The 22,647-nt window shown below is 49.5% G+C and overlaps 2 protein-coding genes across 6 annotated transcripts; both read left to right on the top strand.

The window, feature by feature from the left end:
• The first annotated feature begins 286 nt into the window (after positions 1-286).
• HOGA1 (4-hydroxy-2-oxoglutarate aldolase 1) lies at positions 287-21,601 on the top strand. Of its 5 annotated transcripts, none has more exons than XM_033841884.2 (7): positions 287-840; positions 11,358-11,422; positions 11,619-11,822; positions 12,316-12,450; positions 12,709-12,805; positions 14,521-14,654; positions 20,635-21,601. In XM_033841884.2, the coding sequence occupies exons 1-7, from the start codon at positions 630-632 to the stop codon at positions 20,782-20,784; spliced, it is 996 nt and encodes a 331-aa protein (XP_033697775.1). In that variant the 5' UTR covers positions 287-629; the 3' UTR covers positions 20,785-21,601. The 5 variants fall into 5 exon arrangements, with proteins under 5 accessions (XP_033697775.1, XP_019795309.1, XP_019795308.1 ...); XM_019939749.3 differs by having other exon boundaries at positions 288-840; positions 11,358-11,486; positions 11,695-11,822; XM_033841885.2 differs by lacking the exon at positions 287-840 and adding an exon at positions 6,811-7,728.
• Positions 4,042-5,507, top strand: C16H10orf62 (chromosome 16 C10orf62 homolog). Its single transcript, XM_073794112.1, has one exon. The coding sequence runs from the start codon at positions 4,101-4,103 to the stop codon at positions 5,139-5,141; it is 1,041 nt and encodes a 346-aa protein (XP_073650213.1). The 5' UTR covers positions 4,042-4,100; the 3' UTR covers positions 5,142-5,507.
• Positions 21,602-22,647: the final 1,046 nt, after the last annotated feature.

Here is a 22,647-nt window from a genome sequence, read left to right as displayed (position 1 = left end):
TGCTTCTTTCCTGCCACCCCACTTCCCAGTCCCAAAGTGGATCATCTTCCCAGGGCACTTGTCCTGGGGTCCCCTCCTGGTGACAGCTGTCCTGTGGGGCTGTGCGTGACCAGCACGGGCCTGTCACGTGGCAGGCTTGGTGGGAGGAGCTTGGCAGGGGAGTGGGGCAGTGGCGGCAGATCACAGGTCTCATCCAGCCAGCCCCGCCTCCCACAGGGAAGAGCCGGCTCAGCCAATCGGCTCCGCCAAGCTCTCAACTGCCACGCGGAAGCGGGGAAGCCAGCCTGGCTCCTGGCTTTGGGGCTGGGAATTGTGGGAGGAGGGCCGGGCCCCACTGGAGGCACCCTTTTGTGTAAGGACCCAAGGAACCAGTCCTCCGTCTGGCCACAGGGACACTGGGTTGTGGCATTTCTCCAGCTGCTCCCCAGGGGGAGGGAAGACCTCCCTGGAGCCAACAGGCCTAGCCTCTGACCCTGGAAACACCCAGCCCAGGCCTGCCTGAGAGCCAACAAGTCAGAGGGCAGCAAATTTTTAACCAGACACATAGATCATTAACTGGGGTAGGAAGGAGTCCAAATTCAGCATCCCTCGGGGGCAGAGACCAGCTGGGCTTTGAGCCTCCTGTGGAGATGCTGGGCCCCCGAGTCTGGTCCTCTGTGAGGCAGGGACTGAGCAGGGCCTTGTCCAGCACCGTGGGGGGCTGGGCCTCAGGGGAGGGGAGGAAGGTGGACATCTCAGGCATCTACCCCCCTGTGACCACCCCCTTCACTGCCACGGCCGAGGTGGACTATGGGAAACTGGAGGAGAATCTGCACAAACTGGGCACCTTTCCCTTCCGAGGTAAGCGGGGTCTGTCCGCTGTGGGAGTTGGGGAGATGTGAATGACCCTGGTCTCCTCAGCCAGCAACCAGAGAAGGGTACACAGGCTCTTTCGAGCTGCTCTTGGTCAGTCGGGTACCCTGGGAGTCATTTTATTATGGGAGAGGAACAGGGGGCATTGGTCTGGAGTCAGGAGCCAGGCAGGAATCTTGGGTTGTGATCTTGGGTTGAATCTCCTCTTGGGTTGGCCTGTGATCTTGGGTTGAATCTCCTCTGCCTCAGTTTCCCCAGCTGTAAACTGTTGAAGTTCTTAGCCCAGCGTTATTGTGAGGATGAAACTAGATCATGGGTGTGAAAGCCTTTGTCAATCAGCCACTCTGTGCAGATGTGAGGGCAGCGGGGTGTCACGTGGCAGCCCCGCCAGCGGGCTCATCTCCCTCAAAGCCTTGTTTGCACACTCTCTTCCGGGCAAAGCCTCCCTCGACCAAATTAATTCCTGTCCTGGATCCTCTGACTCATTTCCCCTGTTACACATGGGCCTCCCCTCTCTGAGATCAGAGACCAGATCATATTTGTGACACTCAACATACAACACAGCCACAGGCACGATAAATGAAGATAAAAGAAGCGGCAAATTCTGCCCGTCCTGCCCTGCCCACCCTCATCCATCACCCGTGACAGTTCCCTGAGGCAGTGCTCTCAATAGCCCTATTTCACAGACTGGGAAGCTGGGGCTCAGAGTGACGAGATCACTTGCCCAAGGTCACTCAGCTAATACGTGGCTGAGCTGGGATTTGAACTCAGGTCTGACTGCACAGCCATGCTCGGTTTCACTCCACTGCACTGACTGATGAGCCGCTAGGTCAGATTCTAATAAACAGACCCTGATGGGCACCAACTTGGGAATGGAGTGGTTCCGACTGGGGTAATGCAGTGGAGCAGTTGGGAACGTGCACTCTTGATTCAAACCACAGCTCGGCCACTGACTTAGCTGTGAGATCTCTCTAAAGCTCAGTTTCTCCATCTGACACGTGGGAGTAATAATGGCCACATCATAGGAGGGTGGGGAGAAGAATCTGAGAGAATGCAAGTGAAAGCATGCTGTAAATTGTGAAGGGTATGTACATGAGAAGGTGTGGATTCCAGTGATAACGATGATTAGAATGACAGTGTGATCGCCACTGCGGCAGAGCCGCGTTGTGACAGTGCCCGCTGGCATGACTGAGACTCCATTCGTATCTCAGTGCTGAGGCGATGTGAACCTTCCCTAGCGGCCAGTGAATGCCCTGTGGACGTCCACACTGAGCAGTGACACAAACTCTAAGTACATTTCTGCTGGGGCTCAGCTCATTGGAGCCTGAAGGTTTGGGCTAAGGCCCGGATCTCTTGAAGCAAAGTGAGAAGCTCCTTGAATCTCTAAACGAAGACTCTGCTTCACCTCCCGGGTTCAAGGACACCCTAGTGCAGGGGGTGGGGAGGGTAGACTTTGCATCCAGTGTCTGCCTGCGCCCCAGGCTCTTCTCTGGACCCTTCCTTCCCCCTCCCCACAACTCACTGCTGCAGTGGGGACAGGGGTGCCTAGGAGCACAGGCTGCAGAGGGTTTGGCAGGCTGGCCATTGGTAAACTACGCAGGCACCAGCTCCCACCTCAGCTCTCTCTTACCCCCGCACATGGGGGAGCGGGGCACTGTGTAGAAGAGCCCAACACCCGGAGTTAGAAGACCTGTAGGAGTTCTAGTTCTGCTAGTTACGGCGACCTTGGAAAAATCACTGAACCTCTGATCCGGCTTCCTCATTTTAGAATGGCAACCGGGCCACAGCATTCAACACAGTCCTCCCAAGGAACCCAAACCCGAGGTCCTGGCACAGATAACACCGGGCCATAGGGCCCAGTCACAGCTCCCAGGATGCAGCCGGGTTGCCTGGGAAGGGAGCAGTGAGCCACTCTAGCGCGAAAATCTATGTCTCTCTTGCTGGATCCTCACCCCCTTTTGCAGCCCAAACTCAGGGGCAGGGGAGGGAACCATCATGTATCACATTGCCAGGGCTTCCTGCAACGAGTTAAAGGTCCTCCAAAGAGGAGATGGGAACCTGCCCTCGATGAATTAGTGAAGAGTTAAGAGATTCTTCTGAAAGGCATTGCCTGAAACTGTGCAGCTCTATTTATTACTTACTTATTTTTTTTCAGCATAGTTAATTTGTACTAATTATTTGAATAAAGAGTATTCTTTTTAAATAAAACTTATAACCGGAGACCAGAGGGAAGGGTTTTTGCAGAAGGGCCATTGGTCCCTGAACTCACACCCACAAACAACCTCAGAGATGAACTTTGAATTGTTATTTCCAAATGAGGTTAGTGGATGACCCCAGAGTTACTCCAGCAGGATCAGGGAGGTGATTTTTCCCAGAAAAGCTTAAGCTTCTGTCTTATTCCCTTATTATGAAGGGAAGACTATGGTTTCTCGTGATAAGGTATAATATTTTGTGTATATTAAAGCCATTAGTTCGTTAAATAAAATATTTTGTTTAAAATATCACAATTTTTATAACCCTATTTGGCATTGAGAAATGTGTCATACGCCTCTGGGAGTGGCCCAGGCCTGTGTCTGCCCTGAGAGGCCTTGGGTATAATTTGGGATTGACGGTCACACTCTCAGTTGTCTGTACCCACAGAGAGCCTGGCCAGCTGGCCCACCCACTCATAACCTGAACTCTGCCCACTTACAGGGGAGTTGGGGGCAAATTCTGGGTTTGCAGGTGCATTAAGGCAAGAGGTAGCAGCCCCCATCCTGAAATGGCCCCAGGGATCTGGGACGGGCTGAAGTCTCCTGTCCTGCGTATTCTGCCTTCTCAGCCTGCTGCTTGTCTTCCCCCCAATTGTGACCTCATGTTACTCCAGAATGAGCTCCTTTCTGGACCCCTTTGGCTTCCGGACCCTCTCTGTTATGGGGCTGGGGGCTGTAAGTGGGGATGGAATGCACTGAGCTGGCAGTGGGGTTCGGCCCTTCATGGAGGGAGACACTAGCCTTAGGCAGCCAGGAATGGATGCCAGCCCAGCCAAGGGGGTCTTTCAACCATGGCCAGCTTGACCCAGCAGCTTCTGCCCCTTGGGTGCCATCAGATGGGGAGGAAGAGAAACCAAAGACTGGACGATAAGAAGGCCTGACTTGCAGAACAGGTCACAAGCAGGAGGCAGAAGGGACTCAGAATTGGGGAAGCTACCCTTCCACTGACCTTGGGGACAGCTGTCAGGGTGGGAGAAAGGTCCCAGGCCTCAGCCCATGCCTGTCAGACTAGACATAAAGGATCCTGTGACCTCTCCCCGCCCCGCCCCTCAACCACCTTCCTCACAATGGGGTTCATTGCTGAGGTGGGAGGGGCAGCCTAGGGAGGGCACAGCGTGGGGCCTGCCTGCCAGACAACCTCGGGGAGCCTGTCCTTTCAAGCATGAGCCATACCATCTGGGCTCCCCGACTCCCAGTGTGCTCTTAGCTCTGCCCGCCTGGCGTGGGGTCCTGGAGACCTTCTTGGAGCTCATCCAGCAACCATCACGCAGGGTGGTGCTGGGGACCGCCCTCTTACTCGGAGGTGGAGCCCTCATGTTGTGGATGCAGAGGAAGAGGAGAAGGAAGATAGATTCTGAGACTGCACAAGACGAGCAGGAGCCACCAGAAAGCGACAAAGCAAGGAAGGAGAGCTGGATCAAATCGCACTTCAGCTGTCTTTCCGAAGAGAAGCTGGCTGCCGGCAGCAGCCCCACCTGCAGCCACAGCGCCGGGGCCTGCAGCAGCGGTGCTGCTGCCCAGCCTGAGAGCGGCAGCGGGGAGGCCAGCACCACGATTCCTGTGGACACCTTCACCACGAGGCAAGGAGAAGAGGGCACTGCTCTTCACCGGGAGCCCTTGACCAGCAAGCAGAGGATGTCTGGGACCTCAGTGACCAAAGAGACCCACGAGGAGTCTGGGAAATCCTCGTCCACGGATGAGGCCATGTGGGCCGCCGTGGCTGCCTGTACCGAGGAGATTGACACCAAGGGGCAGCAGCTGGCTATCTCCATGTTGCAGCGTGCCATGGCTTGCCAGAACTCAGGCCACCTGGAGTCCAAGGACATCAGCCAGGAGGAGCTGAAGGCCCTCGAGGAGGTGGAGATGAAGCTGAAAGGGAATTTCCTCACCCAGCAGGAAACCACCACAGCTGGTGCCAACCACATGCACACCTTCCATAGCCATGGCCACCAGGGTTATCCAAGCCACCCGAGCCACCCGTGCCACAGCCCGCCGAACAGCAGCCACCAGGCCTACCAGCCCTTTAAAGCCACCTAACCACAGATGGAGATGCCCCTTCCCCCCACAGGGCTGGCACACAATCACAGGCATCCTATGTGGTCCGTCTCTCCGATGGGGCAAACTATGTGGCCCAGATGCTGCTTAAATCCCTGCTTCGTCAGGCCCTCACAGGGGTCCCGGGTCCCTTGGATTCTGTGAGCGGAGTCTGCCACTGATGGCCCCTGATGGAGGGAGAGCTGGGGGGAATTGAAGCAGCTGAGACAGACTCGCAGGCCACGGAAGACCCAGCAAGAGAGGATGCGCGAGGCAGATCCCAGGAGCAGCTGAGAGCACCACGCTGATGCCAGCTGCCTGGAACTGAGCCAATAAAGCCTTGTATACCCTCACTCTGGGTCTGAGGGCTTTGTGGCCAGCCCCAGGTCTGGGCGGGCCTCTGGGGAGAGGGTTCCTCCTCCCACAGTCCTCTTCATGTGGGCTGATTCGAGACTCCATAATTCGGCCTCCCGGGTCTCAGTTTCTGGGCGTGGGGAATCTCCAGGGGGCTCAACTGCCACCGACCTGCTGCTACCAAGGAAGGAGGGAGCAGCTGGGAGTTGGGAGGAGTGGGGAGAGACAGGCTTTGAGAAGCCAGGAAGTAAGCAGGGGTGGGATGTAGGTCACCCTGTGTACTACCGCCCTCTCCCTGCCCGCACTGGGATCCGTGTTGGTGCCTCCCCACCGCCTACCTTCAGAGCTACCGTGCCATATGCTCTCTCCTTGTTCATGCTACTCTTGCTGGGGCTGCCTCTGTTGCAGTACTGCTGAACTGTAGTAGGATTAGTACTACCAGGAGCTCTGCCCACCTGTTTTTGAGTGTTTAGCATATGCCGTGTTCCGTGTTGTGTTGCGGCACAGCCCCGTGAGGAGGGTATTATGTTAACTCCATTTTGTAGTGAGGCTCAGAGGTGTAATTTTCCTGAGACAGCCTAGACAGTAAGTGATGTTGCTGGGGTCAGAGCCCAGCTTGGCCTAACTCCAAAGCCCGTACCCCGAACCCCTGCCCTGTGCTACCCCCGAGTCCGATGTCCACCATCCCCCAGTGGGCCTATCTCTCTTATACTTATCCCTGTCCTCTTCCCACATGTCCTGACACTCGCTGTGCCCTCCGGCAAGCCTGGGACTCTCCTTGCCTCCTCTTCCTGGGTTTCACAAAGCCATTTCTGGAGCAAGCAGTGACCCCCAGGTAGGCAGTTAACGGGAGGCAGCTGTCTCCCCCATGAAACTTGAGAGGAGTCAGCTACATGGCACTGTCTAACCTCCAGTGTCTCCTTTACGTAGAAATTTCTTACCATTTGCATCTATTATGGATTTACCAGTGGTTCCCAACCTGTGGGCCTCCAACTCCAGGAAGAAGGTGCCCAGAATCATTGCAAAGGATGGTTAAATCTGTAAACACCCTAAATGTTGTCATTTGATTTTATGGAGCATAGTTGGGAGTATTTGAATATTTTTGACATTACTAGTAAGTGACTTTATATAAATGTTGATGTGTGTGTGTGTGTGTGTGTGTGTGTGTGTGTGTGTGTGTGTGTGTGTATTTAAAGTACTTCATAATAGGGACTTCCCTGGCGGTCCAGTGGTTGAGACTCCACGCTTCCACTGCAGGGGGCGCTGGTAAGATCCCTGGTTGGGGAACTAGGATACCCCATGCTGCACAGCGCAGCCAAAAAAAAAAAAAAAAACTTCATAATAAAAATCTTAGTTGGAAAAAAATAGGGTCAATCATACTGGAAAATGTTGGAAGCTGCTAATTAGATGGAAGGCGAGAGTAGTGAGGTTTGGCTTCTGCAAGTGACTGTTAAAATGCATAAAATGCATGCGTTTATCTGGAAGACCTTAAATCCCTTATTAAAAACTTATTACATAAAATTTCAGATTAGCTAATTATGACTTTGGAATCTTAACTTTTAAAAAGTTTCAAACTGGCAAAATTCAAATAAAGTGTGTAGTTAGCATTGTACCAATGTTAAGTCTTTGGTTCTGATCATTGTACTCTAGTTAGGTAAGATGTTGTCATTAGTAGGGGGCTGGGGGAGGGATGTATGGAAATGCCCTGTACCATTTTTGCAACTTTCCTGTAAATTGGAAAGCAGTTCAAATTAAAATTCAAAAAAGTTTTCAGGCAATTTAGTTAAGAGGGATATCAAAGTTTTATTACAGTTGTGCTGCAAGGAAAATAGCTTCTAAACAGCCAACTCAAGTATATACTCTTGGAAAGGATATTTTTATAAGAAAAGAGAATGGTTAAATCATTGTTAGACTAGATAGAAAGAAGAGAGGTTAACAGTCACTAGACTCTTGTCTTAGAGTCTGCTGGGAGAGTGGCTGGTTTCCCAGGCCAAGGCTTAATTCCATTGAAGCTCATTAGGAAATTGCTTAAGCATTTCATCAGGAACTTTCATTTCTTCCTAGTGGGAGGTTATGAATTACATCATGCAAAAAAGTTCTGCCTTAGACCAGGTTTGGGACAATTTTTCTTTTATGCAACAAATTATCAACGCACATGTCAACAGGCAGTGTGCTGGGTGTCACGAAGGAGGCCAAAATGAGGACACCATCTTTGATCTTGATGCTTCTAGACAAGGTAGGGCAAGTGCTGGGCAAGGACAAAATGCTATGGAGCACAAGGGAGAGGGGGATTAAGGAAAGGCTTCGTGGTTCTTGCAGCGTCTGAGGGGCTGCAACTAGGGAGGTGTTCTGAGCAGAGAGAAAGGTACAGGAGCAAAGGTGTAGAGGCAGGATGGTGGCAGTGTGTCTGGGGACCCTGACAGTCAGTTTGGCTGGAGGGGAACATTTAGAGATAGGCAAAAGGGAGGAGGAAAAGCCCGAAAAGTGACTCCAAAGCCTCAAGGCAAAGAGAACTTAAGAGACTGTCCCATCCAATTTCCTCATTTCACAGCAGAGGCCAGTTTGAGAAATTTTGTCAAGTCCCAACAGGTGGGGGTCGGGCAGATTGAAGGGTTCTGAGGATCTCTGTGCACTTTTGAGTAGGCAGCAGGGAAGGACAAGGAATAGGTAATGGAAGTTCAGAGGAGAGATGTCCAGTGAAGGCTTGATCCCAGGAAGACTTCTCGGAGGGGGTGGCAATGATGATGGGCCAAGGGGCATAACACTGACTGGGGATACTACTTACATAAAAGAGACTGTGATTCCTTTTGGCCACAGTAAATCACCCTGTTGCTTGTGTGTCCTCAGCCCCCATCTACTCCCCTCACCAAGCCTTTCTGGCTCCCGAGAGCAGCCAGAATAACCATGGGGGCAAGGGAGAGAAGCTTCTGAAATGAGTCTCTTTCCTCTTAGAGCTGGAGGGGGCCTGAGAGGTTCCTGAGTGCAGCCTCCCGTCCCACACCAGCCAAACTCCCCCTCCTCAGACTGAAAGTTGCCACCCTCCTGATTTAAGGCTTGAGCACTCCTCTGACTAATATAATGATTACAGCTAACATATTGAATGCCAGGTTCTAGCTATTCCAAGCACTTTACAAATAGTATCTCATTGAAACTTCACAAGTCTTGAAAAAGGGCACCAATATTATGCCCATTTTTCAGTTGGGGAAGCTGAGGTTTGGTTAAACCATTTGCCCAAGGGCTCAGAGCTGGCGAGGGGCACACTGGGAGTTAAACCCGGGCTCTGACAACCCTACTGTGCTGCTCCCTGCTTCCCCACCGCTCACTTCCCTCACTTCCCACCCATCTGGAACCCTGGCCTTTTCCTCTCCTTTAGCCCCACCTCTACACCATGGTGGCACATTAGGCCTGAAACTGGACATCTGGTCAAGGAGAAGGAGGGGGTTCTTGGCAGTATCAGTTCACAGACTTCAAAGTGCTTTCTTTCTCCTACATTTTCTCATTTGAGCCTTTAAGACAGCCCTATCAGGTAGGATTGAAGTGACTTTATTGTCTTCCCAAAGAAAAGGAAATGGGGTCTCAGAGAGCGCTGTGACTTGCCCAGTAGCCAGAGGGACTGGAGTCCAGCGCTTGCCTGACTCTATCACACTTCCCCTCCCCCAGCCTGGCATCTCTTCCTTCTTGGGAGTCAGGCCCGGGTCGGATGCTCCCTTAAATGAAATGAGGAGAAGCCACTAGGAGTCTTGAGCACAGGGGGAGCTCAAGACCCAGCTGTCCTGCTGTTTAGGCCAAGTCCAACTGTGGGGACTGGAGGCTTCTGGAACTGACCACCAGAATGAAAGGGGACTTGGGAGTGAGTGACTGTGTCTGGAGACATGTCTGAAGCAAGAAGCCCCCTTCAAGGGGGCTGGCAGGAAATGTTGCGGAGGCAGTGGCAAGAGCTTGTTCTCTAAATTCTTAGCCAGAGGATGCTGGTCCAATCGTGGCTGGATTGGAGCCCTCTCTGGGGTTGGCAACTCTGCAAGTGGGGTGATGCCCTGGGAAATCACTGTGGCCTCATGGAGCAAGACAGAAGGAGGCTCCCACCACAGGCCCCTAGCCTGACACGGAGGAATTGATCCTGAGGAGGCAATGCAACAGAAGCCAAAATCTGTTTGCCTCAAGATGTTCCCTGCGATGTTACCAAGGCAAAAACTGGGGGAAATATGCTAAGTATCCGGTGAGCTCTTCTGGCAACCCACTCAGTGGACTTTAACGGTAGAGTGAACAGCACAGAGAGAGGTTTGTGGTGTAACGTTGTCTCCCCATCACACCGTGTCCCCTTAAGGATGACTCATAGGAACAACCTCTCTCTGTCCCAGTGCCAGGAAACGCTGTGTTTCTCCAGGACAGCTGCTTTGCTTTATCTTGATTTCTACATATCTGTCAGCTGACCACGTTTCCCTTTTAGCTTTGACTGTCGGGAAGCTCCAAGTCAAATTTCTGGCCCATCAGAACTGTACGGCAGGGATTCTGTATACCAACATTGCCCCTGGCTTTCTTTTCTTTCCTTCCTCCCAAACGGTCTTCTATTTATTAATACTCTTCGTTTATTGTATGCTGTATTTAAGAAAAAAAATTGAAATGGAATGGAGAGGAGAAAGAACAGGAACGAGAAAGTAAAACGAAAAAAGCTGAGAGGAAAATGGTTTAACATTCCGTTTAGATTCAGCTGAAGAGCATCAATTCTAATGGTCTCTCATGGATATAAGTGTTGACACCTTTAACTGGTAAAGTTAGAAATCTCACAGATGATGGTTAAAAAAGGAAAATGCAAAATAAAATAATGAGATGTGGGCTTCCCTGGTGGCGCAGTGGTTGGGAGTCCACCGGCCGATGCAGGGGATGCGGGTTCGTGCCCCGGTCCGGGAGGATCCCACGTGCCGCAGAGCGGCTGGGCCCGTGAGCCATGGCCGCTGAGCCTGCGCGTCCGGAGCCTGTGCTCCACAACGGGAGAGGCCACAACAGTGAGAGGCCCGCGTACCGCAAAAAAATAAAAAAATAATGAGACATCATTTTCCACCCAGAAAATTGGCAAAAATTAGTTCTGACAATACTCAGTATTGGTGTGGATGAGCACTAGCATTTTTTTCTATGTGCTGCTGGGGCATGAACTGGCTAATTAGAATTTTCGCACGTGAAGGTGCATTTACACGCGACTCAGCCTTTACACGCCTAAGTATCTAAACTGAGAGAAACTTTTAAACGTGTTTGTTTCAGCATTGTCTGTAATAGCAAAATTAGGATGTATTCTAAATGTCATCAAAGGGAGAATGAAAAGTAAATTGTGGTCTAACTTCACAAGAGAATATTATACAGCAATGAAAGTGAATGAATCAGAGCTCCCTGTACTGCTGTGGCCAAGGTGCAAAGCACAATGGTGAGCAAAAACGGCAAACTGCAGAATGTTATGTGTGATTCCATTTCTATAATGTTTTAAATGGCAAAACCCATCTTATAGATTGTTTATGGGTCCAGATGTTTGTTTTAAGGGTATAAAGACATGAATGGGAACAATAACCACTTGAGACATGCCAGAGGTGAGGAAGAGGACGGTGACGGGGTGGGGGCAGGTGTCGTGGGTGCTGGGTACACCGATGTGGATTCTATTATTAACTATTCTTTGTGGCATGCCTAAAATATCTCATTAAAACAAAGAAAAATAGTGTGAACACTGTCACGGCAACTGGGTAGCACGCTCTGCCTGCATCAGGACTGGGGAGGAAATGTGTGATAAACTGTGGTGTCGGGGAGGTAGGAGCCTGGGTGAGCATAAGTCCAACATCCGCTTTTTCACAAGCACGTGGGAAGGTGTTGCCTCTCTTGCAGGCTTCGTGGTCCAGGGCTCCAACGGCGAGTTCCCCTTCCTGACCAGCAGTGAGCGCCTGGAGGTGGTGAGCCGCGTGCGCCAGACCCTGCCCAGGGACAAGCTCCTGCTAGCCGGCTCGGGCTGCGAGTGTGAGGCCTTAATGCCCCGGCCCTGGCGGTAGCTGCTGGGGGCGGGGGCGGGGGCGGGCTCCCTGACCCGGGGCTGGGTCCGGTCTAGCGCTTGCTCTGTCTCTTCTGCTCTGCGCCCCTTGCTCGCCTCAGGGTCCCAGCCCAGTCCTCTGCCTCCTGCCCTCGCCCACCGCGGCCTGTAGGGAAGACTTCCTCCTTCCTCCTGCAGCCACTCAGGCCACGGTGGAGATGACGGTGAGCATGGCCCAGGTCGGGGCTGACGCCGCCATGGTGGTGACTCCTTGCTACTATCACGGCCGCATGAACAGCGCCGCCCTCATTCACCACTACACCAAGGTGGGTGTGAGGGGTGGGTGTGGGCTTGAGGTCTGGGGCCAAGAGGAAGCTGGGTGAGGCAGAGATACTGCTTGGGGAGGGGAGGGGAGATGAGAGAAGCTGGGAGCAGAGTGGTGAGCCTACTTCCCATGAATGGCAGCTTTGGGAAAGGGGAGGGATGCCACCAGGTACCAGCTGTGTGACAGTGGGTGACTGACCTAACCAAGCTGTATTGCTGTTTCCTCCCCTCCCAAATGGGAGGAATAATGGAATCTTCCTCCAGGGTGGTTGTGAGGACTAAATCCAATCAAAACATAAAGGACTTAGAACTGTGCCTGGCACACAGAAAGCACTCCTAAGTGTTAGCCAGGACTAGTGCTTGCAATCAGGGTGCATAGCACTGTGACTTCTAGCCCAGCAGGTGGGCCAGTCCAGGGAACCCTGCAGAGACCCAAGCCTGGACCGCCTCAGGCCTGGGGCAGCTGCCCTCTCCTCTCTTCTCTGTGCCCCTCAGGTTGCCGACCTGTCTCCAATTCCTGTGGTGCTCTACAGTGTCCCAGCCAACACGGGGCTGGACCTGCCTGTGGATGCGGTGGTCACGCTTTCCCAGCACCCGAATATCGTGGGCATCAAGGACAGCGGTGGTGATGTGAGTGGCAGCAGCTCTCGGCTGGGGCGCCCTCCTCCTCTTCTCTTTTGCTACCAACTTCCGGGCAGCTCTGGGACCCGCTTCAGTCCAGGGCTCCTGTGTGGGTTCCCTCTGTCCTGTGGGCTCTCTGGGGTTCATCTGAACTTTGAGGCATCTCTCTGGGACCTGGGCTCTCATTCTCCCACACTTGCCCAGCCCCCATCCAGGCTGGTGGCAGAGCTTGTGGGCCCAGCTCTCACACCAGGTTTGCCGTTACAGGTGACCAGGATCGGGCTGATTGTTCACAAGACCAGGAGGCAGGATTTCCAGGTGTTGGCTGGATCGGCTGGCTTCCTGCTGGCCAGCTATGCCGTGGGTAGGCCTCTCACTGCTCTCAAACTGTGATGCGTGACCAAGATATACGCAGGCAGCTGGGTTCTGCTGGGAGAGATGGTGAGGGCCAGGACTGGGTGTAGAGGGGGCCTTTGCCAGCCTGCCTGCTCAGAAACCTCAGAGGTCTGGCACACTGCTTACTTATCTGAATAGTGGGTGCTTGTGGGTGACCTTGTTGGGCAGAGGAGGGTGGCCGAGTACGATCCCTGGCCTGTAGGGGGGATGCCTACAGTTTGCTCGAAGTCTCAAGCTCCCTGCTTAGGTGACAAACGTAGCTCCTTTAATCTCACCTTGTAAATCATTCTCTGAGGGAAGAGGCCTTGGGGCCCTTCCCACTAGTCTGGGGGTGCATTTTCCTCTGTCCGTGGGTCCAGGCCAGAATGAATTGTCAGGCCTGCGGGGTTGGGCTGGGGGTCTTCAGCTGCCTGATCAGACTCTGTTCCAGTCCAGGAGCCTAGGAATGTCACCATTAGACCAACTGCTCTTATCTGCTTGGGGTCAAGGTCCTTGGATTCAGACTGGATTTGAGCCATGGAGCGGAGGGAAGCCTCTGCTCCCTTCAGCTGAAGCCCCAGTGAGTGTAGATTTGAGTTACTTTTCCAACGATGCAGGGGAAAATGCTGGTTCCTATTCTCTCTTGTCTCTGCAGACTTTGACTTGTAGTATAGGTCCTGTGTAGCTCCCCTCTGCCTTGTCACAGTCTCTAAAGGAGAGAGTAGAAGGGACCCATTTATGCTTCATTCCTGAGAGTGTGGTAGATGGAAATATCACAGGCTCTGGAAGTTGGGGATCTGAGCTGGAATCTGAGCTCTGCCATTTATTCACTGAGAACCAACAGGGCAAAGTACATGACCTTTCTGGGCCTAGTTTCTACTCTGCAAAGCAGGGAGGTGTTATGAGGGTTAGAGAGCATTGGCCCTATGTCTGCCATAGTGCTCGGCACATAGTAGGTTTTCAATAAATGGCATCTGTATTAGCTCATTCGAGCTATATTAGCATTAGCTTGAAATGCCTACTCTCTCTCCAGTCTTGAGGCCACTCTGCTTTGAGTCACCCCTAACTAGCTTTGGAATCACACTCACAGGCTGGCAGAAGCGGCAGGAACCTCTGAGATCACAGCCAGCCCGTTTTCATTGCCCACATGAGAACAAAGAGAACTGGAGAGGGTTGATAACTTGTCCAAGTTCATGCAGCCAGTGGGAGGAAATGCCGGGTCTCCTGCCTCTGTCTAGTGCTCTTTCCCCTCCCCTAACCTCTCCCTCACTGCTGTCCCAGGCTGAATTCACTGCGGGGAATAAAACTTCAGTAGAGCAAAGGCTTCCCATCCACTCCATCCCCTTCCAGGGCTGATGAGTCAGGGGGCTATTGGAGGATCGTGGAGGTATCAACTGGCAGGTGGGACTCTACTCTGCAGGGGGTGGGGGGTGGAGGGAGGGGTGTGCAGGGAAGGAACTGTCCTTGAGTTAGCCTTCAGGCTCTGCTCCCTGCCCCTCAGCCTGTGGGAGTCTATTTTGAATATGCTGGAAATGTTCTCTCTGGAAATCTGTGAACTCACAGAGCGTGTCTCAGATATGGCTAACCAGTGGCCTAGAAATGCACAGCCTGTCTGCCCAGAACAAAGGGGTGCTGGGGACCAGGATTTGGAATTCTCTGCAGGCAGAGGCTCTGGCTGGTATTCTGCATCTTACTCTGTGGCAGGAGCTGTAGGGGGCGTGTGTGCCCTGGCCAATGTCCTGGGGGCTCAGGTGTGCCAGCTGGAGCGACTCTGCCTCACAGGGCAATGGGAAGATGCCCAGAAGCTGCAGCACCGCCTCATTGAGCCAAACACTGCGGTGAGTTCCCAGCCAATGGACCCAGGGTGGGGGTGGTCTGTGTCCTCATTGGAACAGGAGCCAGTGCTGGCACAGGGGTCCCCACTTGGTCTCTTCCCTTTCAGAAAGTCCTTTTAGAGAACATCCCAGTGTGGGAACTCTTTGTGCCTCCCCAGAAAATCTTGACTTCAGGAACAAAGTCGAACCACATTGGTTCTCAAACTTACGTGTGCATTAGAATTCATTTAGGGAGCTGGTTAAAATTCTACTCCTTTAGGCTCAGGAACAGTCATTGAGACAAGCATCCTGGATGATTGTGACATCAGGAATCCTGGAACCTTACTTAGAGATGCCCTGCCTAAAGAGAGGGAAACATGGGCCTTTACGTCAGCTTTATAAGGGGCCAGATCCTGAAAAATAGAATGATTGACAGTAATAAAGGAGTGGGAAGGCTGGAGGTATTCAGAGCGCAGCTTTCCCAGGAAAGTCCTGTCTTCAAATAATCCGTTCTGTAGTCAGACTGTGTACCCCAACTCTGCTGGGCAAGTCAAGGAGAAGAGGCAAGATGGAATGCTTGTCAATTGCAGGCAGTGCTGTGCTGAGCATATTGGAGTCTGAGGCATAAAGAAAAACGTGTGTCCCTGGAGACATGTTTTTATTCATATTTTAAATTAAACTTTTAATTTTAGGATTATTGTAGATTCACGTGAAATTATAAGAAACAATACAGGGAGATCCCAGGTACCCATTACCCTGTTTCCCCCAATGGTAACATCTTAAAAAGCTGTAGCATGAAATTACAGCCAGGATTTTGACATGTATACAGTCAAGATACAGAATATTTCCAGCACCATGAGGATCCCTCGTGTTATCCTTTTAGAGCCACACCTACTCATCTCCTGCCCCCACCCCCTCCTTAACCCCCGGCAATCACAAATATGTTCATTTTTATAATTTTATCAGTTCAAGACTGTTATATAAATGGAATCAGATAGCCTATAACCTTTTTATTTCCTCTATGAACAAATCTTTTTTTTTTTTTTTTTTAAGTCTGTAACCTTTTGAGATTTGCTTTTTTCACTCAGCATAATTTTCTGGAGATTCATTCAGGCACATGTAAGCAATAGTTCCTTTTTATTGCTGCATAGTAGTTCATGGTGTGGCCATAAACAGCCTGTTTAACCATTCTCTTGGTGAAGGAAAGCTGGTTGTAAAGCTGCTATGTGTATTTACGAACAGGTTTTTGTGTGACCATAAATTTTCATTTTTCTGGGATAAATACACAATTGGTGGGTCGTATGTTGTTTGCAAGTTTAGTGTTTTAAGAAACTGTTTTCCATAGTGAGTGTACCATATTGTATTTACACCAGTGTAAATGTATGCATGACCCAGTTTCTCTGCATCCTCACCAGCATTTGGTGTTGTGACTTTTTTTTTTTTTGCCATTCCGATAGGCATGTTGTGACATCTTGTGGTTTTAATTTACATTTTTCTGATGGCTAATGCTGTTGAACATCTTGTCATGTATTTATTTGGCATCTATATATCCTCTTAGTTGAAATGTCTGTTTATGTCTCTTGCCCATTTTCCAACTGGATTGTTTTTTTTTTTTTACTGTTGAGTTTTGGAAGTTCTTTATACCTTCTAGATACTAGTCCTTTGTCAAAAATGTGGTTTGCAAAGATTTTCTCCCAGTCTGTAGCTAGTCTCATCGTTCTCTTAACAGATCTTTTACAGAGCAAAAGTTTTTAATCTTGAGGAAGTCTAATTTATCAATATTTTCTTTTATGTTTATGCTTTTGATGCAAGTCTAAGAACTCTTTGCCTAGCACTAGATTGTAAAGTTTTTCTATTTTTTTCCTAAAAGTTTTATATTTTACAAGCCTGTGACCCATTTTGAGTTAATTTTTGTAAAACGTATGAGACTTAGATCAAGGTTCATTTTTTTTTTTTCTGTTCTTTTTTGGCCTGTAGATATCCACTTGCTCCAGCACCATCTGCTGAAAAGATGGATCTTTCCTTTACTGAATTACTTTTGCACTTTTGTCAAAAATCAGTTGGGTGTATTTGTGTAGGTCTATTTCTGGATTCTCTATTCTCTCCATTGATCTATCCCTCTGCAGTACCATACAGACTTGATTATTGTAGGTGTGTAATAAATCTTAAAATCAGATTTTAAGATTTTAAGCTAGACTGATTCCTCCCACTTTGTTCTTTTTTTTCCCAAAAAATTGTTTTAACTAATCTAAATCCTTTGTCTTTCCATATAAATTTTAGAAAAATATTGTGGATGTCTACGAATACTTGCTGGAATTTTTTTTTATAAATTTATTTATCTTATTTATATTTGGCTGTGTTGGGTCTCCGTTGCCGTGTGCAGGCTTTCTCTACTTGTGGCTCGTGGGCTCTAGCGCGCAGGCTCAGCAGCTGTGGCGCACGGGCTCAGCCGCTCCGCGGCATGTGGGATCCTCCCGGACCAGGGCTCGAACCTGTGCCCCCCGCATTGGCAGGTGGACTCCCAACCACTGCACCACAAGGGAAGTCCCCTTGCTGGAATTTTGATAGGAATTGTGTTAAACCTGTACACCAATTTGGGAACAATTGACATTTTTACCGTGTTGTCTTCAAATCCTTGAATATGGTTATGTCTCCATTTATGTAGACCTTCGTTGATTTATTTCATCAGCACTTTGCAGTTTTTGGCAGACCAGTCCTATACAAGTTTTGAGAGATTTACACCCAAGTGGCTCATATTTTTTGAGTGATTATAAATGATATTGTATTTTTAATTTCACTATTCATTTGTTCATTGCTAGTATGTATAGAAACACAGTGGATTTTTGCTTCTTTATGTTGTATCATATGACTTTGCTGAACTCACTTATGGGTTCTATGAGATTTTTTTCTATATTCCTTGGGATTTTCTACATAGACAATCATATCATCTACAAATAGGGGATGTTTTATTTCTTCCTTTCTGATCTGCATACCTTTTATTTCCTTTCTTGCCTTATTGCACTGGCTAGAACTTCCTGCACTATGTTGAATAAGAGTAGGGAGAGTGGACATCCTTGCCTTGTTTCTGATCTTAAAGAAAAGCATTCAGCCTTTCACTGTTAAGTGCAATGTTAGCTATAGGTTTCTGTAGATGCTCTTTTTCAAGTTGAGGAAGTTCTCCCTTATTCTAGTTTTCAGAGAGTATTTAAAAATCATGAATGGGTGTTTAATTTTTGTCAAATTTTTTCTGCATTGATTGATTTGACCATGTGATTTTTTTCCTCTTTAGCCTGTTTATATGGTAAGTTACATTAATAATTTTCAAATATTGAACCAGACTTATATCCCTGGGATAAACCCCACTTGCACATGGTGTATAACTTTTTATATATTGCCAAATTCCATTTGTTAATATTTTATTAAGGGTTTTTCCTGCCTATATTCATGAGAGATATCGGTATGTAGTCCTTTTTCTTTCTTCCTTCTTTCCTCCCCCCCACCTCTTTCTTTCTTTCTTTCTTTCTTTCTTTCTTTCTTTTTTCTTTCTTTTCTTTCTTTCTTTTCTTTCTTTTCTTTCTTTTCTTTCTTTCCTATCTTTGTCTGATTTTGGTATCAGGGTAAAAATAGCTTCATTAATTGATTGGGAAGTGTTCCCTCCTCTTCTGTTTTCTGGAAGAGGCTGTGAGAATTGATGTTAAGTCTTCTTTAAACACTAAAAAACAATTCTCCATTGAAACCATCTGGGCCTGGAGATTTCTTTTTTGGGAGTTTAGAAATAATAATGGCTCCACACTAGGCCTCTACGGATACCTCCGTAGCTGAAAGGGGTAGAAGTGCCTTCTTACTGCTACTCGTGTGGCCTCCACTGACATCTTTTTTTTTTTTTTTTTTTTTTTGCGGTACGCGGGCCTCTCACTGTTGTGGCCTCTCCCGTTGTGGAGCACAGGCTCTGGACGCGCAGGCTCAGCAGCCATGGCTCATGGGCCTAGCTGCTCCGCGGCATGTGGGATCTTCCCAGACTGGGGCACGATCCTGTGTCCCCTGCATCGGCAGGCGGACTCTCAACCACTGCGCCACCAGGGAAGCCCTTGCATTTTTTTTTTAATATTGCATTAAATATTTGTCTTGTGACTGAGTTTTGCCTCTGAGGCAATAGTCCCAGACGGAGCCTGGCAATGTTTTCTTTGGGAAAGTGGTGGGAGGGCTCTAGATTTCCCTCACAGCTTATATCTTTACCTCAAAAGGACAGATTAACTCAGATTTAGAGAAAGGACAGCTGAGGAGGCAAGCACGAGTTTCCCTGGATGTGAAGGTTCTCCTGGGATAGGACGGGCTACAGATAGGGTGTAAGAATTGCAGAAATGAGGGCCTTTCAGCTGAGCCCCATCAGGGCCCAGGCTGTACTATACATTCTGACATTCCACTGGGGCGGGACTTCTTCTCTCCCACTCCCATCTGCCTGTGAGAGAGAAGGTCCCAGAACCTGCAGACCACCCGGATAGGAAGAGGAGGAGTTTCCAGGCCGCTTGAGGTCTGGCCTAAATAGTGGCATTTTTCTCATCCAATTCTTGTGACATGGGGTAGATGTTGTTACCTCCTAATTTGATAGATGAAGCAGCTTGGGCTGTCCTTTGGGAAGAGAGGATACTTGCTGCCTTCCTAGCCCTTGGCATGCCATCCTGCCTTACCCTTCACTCTGCGCCCCGTCCTGTGCCAACTCTGGGCACACACTCAGGAATGTCTGGAACACCTTTCTGCTGCCCGGGCTGTAGGCTCAGCCACCCCAAGAGCAGCTTGATGTCACCTTATTGCCCTGCCCTGCTCGAACACAATGTGCGTCCACTGCCCTCCCACCCAGCCGGCCTCCTGCCCAGGCTATATTTAGGATTTTCCCTGTTTTTTACCTCCAAAGTGTTCAACCCTTTCTCAGCATCTGAAGAGGGGCAAATCAGAGATCTTCAGACCCTTATGTGGAAGAAAGCTTTCCTCTAGGTACTTCTTGTTTCCATCATCTTTCCCACCCTAGTCAGGTTTTGGGTGAAATGCTCAGGTTATTAGAACATGATGGGGGCCGGGTCTGGGAGGAGGCTTGCTAAAGTCTACTGGCCTCTAGTGGTGAATAGTTATTAGCCAGTCATTCATCAGTGGTTCCCAGCCTCTTTACCCCAAACAACCTCTTTTATTAGTTTTACCCTTCATGAAGCCCATATTTCTAAGGTTTTACTTCCCTCAAAATGAAACTTTATTAAGTAATAATTACTTTCTTAGTTTTTAGGTAGTCAAAGATTAATCTAACACTTCCCAACAGCATGAAACAACCGGTTGCTATGCTAAACACAAAGAAACTTGATTCTTCATTTTCTATAAAACTCCATGCATGATTTTAAATTAGATCTCCCACTACAATGGAAAAGACTTTAGAGATCGTGTTATCTGGCCCCCTCGTGTTTTAGGCAAGTGAACTTGCTCAGAGATAAGTAAATGATACAAGGTTACAGAGTGAAACTTCTTTGGACAAGGATGCATTGTTTTCCCTGTGAAAGCATTTGGAGTTGGGGTCAGGGAGGAGCTATGGGTGCATGGGGAGGGACCCTGCTGCGGGGGCAGTAGAGGTCTGGGCTGTTCCGACTCTCCACTCCTGGTGTGCCCTGAGTCAGGTTCCAGGGAACTGGGCTGCAGACCAGTGAGTCTCTACCGCCCAGACCCACAGCGCTGCTGCCTTCTCCCAACCCAGTTTGAGGACCGAATGCCACTCTCCTCCCCGATGGGGCGGATTTCTCTCCTAAAACCAAAGCAGGTGCCTTCCTTCATTCTAGGTTTTGGCATTGTGTTCTCTACTGCCGACCTGCCTTCTGGTGACCTACCCTGGGTGTCATAGATTTGGTAGTTAGTTTACCGGGAGGGAAGGGTGGGAACCCTAACTTTCTGCAAGTGACACATGTCTGGGTCCCAGATGTGTGTGCAGGGGACTCCCCAGTCTCTTCTAACAGGCCCTGCTCCTCAGGTGACCCGGCGCTTCGGGATCCCGGGGCTGAAGAAAACCATGGACTGGTTTGGCTACTACGGAGGCCCCTGCCGCGCCCCCTTGCAGGAGCTGAGCGCCGCCCAGGAGGAGGCGCTGCGCCTGGATTTCACCAGCAACGGCTGGCTCTGAGCGTGAGGACGGGACGGCCGGACCGCGCACATCCCAGCCTCTTGCCTTGCGGTAGCAGCCTGAAGAGGAACGTGGGGGGACGAGGGTTCAAGGCCCCTCTTCTTATTTCAGTCATCCAGGTAGCCTCTCTCCAGGCGCTGCCATGCACGCTCGTTTCCTGTTCTCCCGGCCCCGTGACCTCTCGCATTTGTATCCTGAACTCTGGGTCTCTAGAGACCTTCAGTCTTGGAAGGAGCAATGACTTACTTGTCTCTCTACTGTGCTTTTCTATCCCCTGAGACACGTGAACCAGGACCCAGAGGGGAAAGTCACGGGGGCAGTTGGGCACAGAAATGCCATGTTTTACTGAAAGGAAGACTGCTTAGACTTGGGGGTACAAACCTGAGTCCAGCACAGTGCAGCAGGAAGCCAGGGTGACTCCTGAGAACCCAACTTCTGACTCCTTCCAGGGGAAGCAATAGGTTGGGAAACCTGATCAGAAAGGTGTCACTGGTCTTTCAAAGACACCCCCCCCACCCCGCAAGCTGCATTCTAATCCTTTCCTAAACCTATTTTGATTGATCTCATATTGTCTCTAGCCTTTATCCCAACCATCACGTGCACCAGTGAGACAGCCCAGTGGCTTGCCAGAACTGGTAAATAATGACACCTGGTGGATAAATGTTCCATTCTAGAAGGCTATTCTAGCCAACCCAGGTCTGAAACATTAGGAAAGAGGACTTGGCCTGAGATAGGACCATCCTCTTGCCTATACACACTCTGCTTTTATTGTTAGGAACAATTACTTTGTTACTGCAATAAAATTGAATAAGTTAAATTAGTGTGGCTATGTACAGATTAACACTCCACTGCTATGCAGATCTTAGGTTTCCAGCCCAGATATCAAGAACCTTCCCAGAGGCAATTTAGCTCCCAAGGTCTGTGTTTTCCCAGCTCTGAGAGAGGGCCTAAGAATACTGAGCAAACATAACCATTAGATTATTGGAGGCCTAGGGAAAAAGTTATTGACGTTTTAAATGGTAGAGGTAAGAGGCAAATAGGTTCAAGTGAGATATTTAGAAACACTTAGCACATTCATTAAAAGGCTGCTTTCTCTAAAATGTTCAACCTTGGGAATTCCCTGGCGGTCCAGTGGTAGCAATCCGCGCTGTCACTTCCGAGGGCCTGCATTCAGTCCCTAGTCAGGGAATTAAGATCCCACAAGCAACGCGGCAAAAAAAAAAAAAAAAAAAAAAAAAGTTTAACCTTATTCAGTGATATCTGACTAGTGGCAGAAAACCTGAGATGAATTTTTTAAAAACTACTCTCGTAAAAAATAAATAAATAAATAAAAACTACTCTCGTTTAAAAGAAAGGTAAACAGATCCTTGTTTAGGGCAAGGGCTAAAGGAGAGAATATAAAAGGTATCAAGCTTCAGTAGAAACGGGGCATCTGGTTGGCACTGAAGCTTGGGGCTTAGCACCTGGGCTCTTCTCACAGGCAACTTCTGGAAGATCTGGGCTCAGAGGAGAATCAGGTTTAGGGATGGGCAAAAAGTTAGGGCTAGGGAGGCAGCCTAGTATACTGGTGAAGAGCTCAGTCTCTGGGATTTCCATTCTTGGATTTGTACCTTAGTGTCTGCAAGACCTTAGAAAACTATTTAACTGCCCTGAACCTCATCTGTAATACAGGGATAATAATGGTACCTTCCTCTCAGGGCTTATAAGGTCATGCAAGTGAATGGGTTAGCATGGAAGGTGAATGTTCAGAGAAAGACTTGCCTGAGGTAACCCAACAGGTGTGACAATAAATGGTCTCAGGACTTGGGCACCCTGACTTTCAAGGTGATGAGGAATTCAGTGGAAAGTGCTTTGGAGTCAAAA

The sequence above is a fragment of the Tursiops truncatus genome, chromosome 16 (genome assembly GCF_011762595.2).
Source record: "Tursiops truncatus isolate mTurTru1 chromosome 16, mTurTru1.mat.Y, whole genome shotgun sequence".
Taxonomy (NCBI): Eukaryota; Metazoa; Chordata; class Mammalia; order Artiodactyla; family Delphinidae; genus Tursiops; species Tursiops truncatus.
The sequence above is the reverse complement of the archived record's forward strand: the minus strand, read 5'-3'. Positions and strand labels throughout refer to the sequence as shown.

Excerpts from the sequence above, each read along its gene's own strand:
- HOGA1 (XM_033841884.2), top strand. The coding sequence starts at position 630 with ATGCTGGGCCCCCGAGTCTGGTCCTCTGTGAGGCAGGGACTGAGCAGG. Across the intron at positions 841-11,357 it reads GGGCACCTTTCCCTTCCGAG|GCTTCGTGGTCCAGGGCTCC; the intron begins GTAAGCGGGGTC and ends CCTCTCTTGCAG. Across the intron at positions 14,655-20,634 it reads TCATTGAGCCAAACACTGCG|GTGACCCGGCGCTTCGGGAT; the intron begins GTGAGTTCCCAG and ends CCTGCTCCTCAG.
- C16H10orf62 (XM_073794112.1), top strand. The coding sequence starts at position 4,101 with ATGCCTGTCAGACTAGACATAAAGGATCCTGTGACCTCTCCCCGCCCC.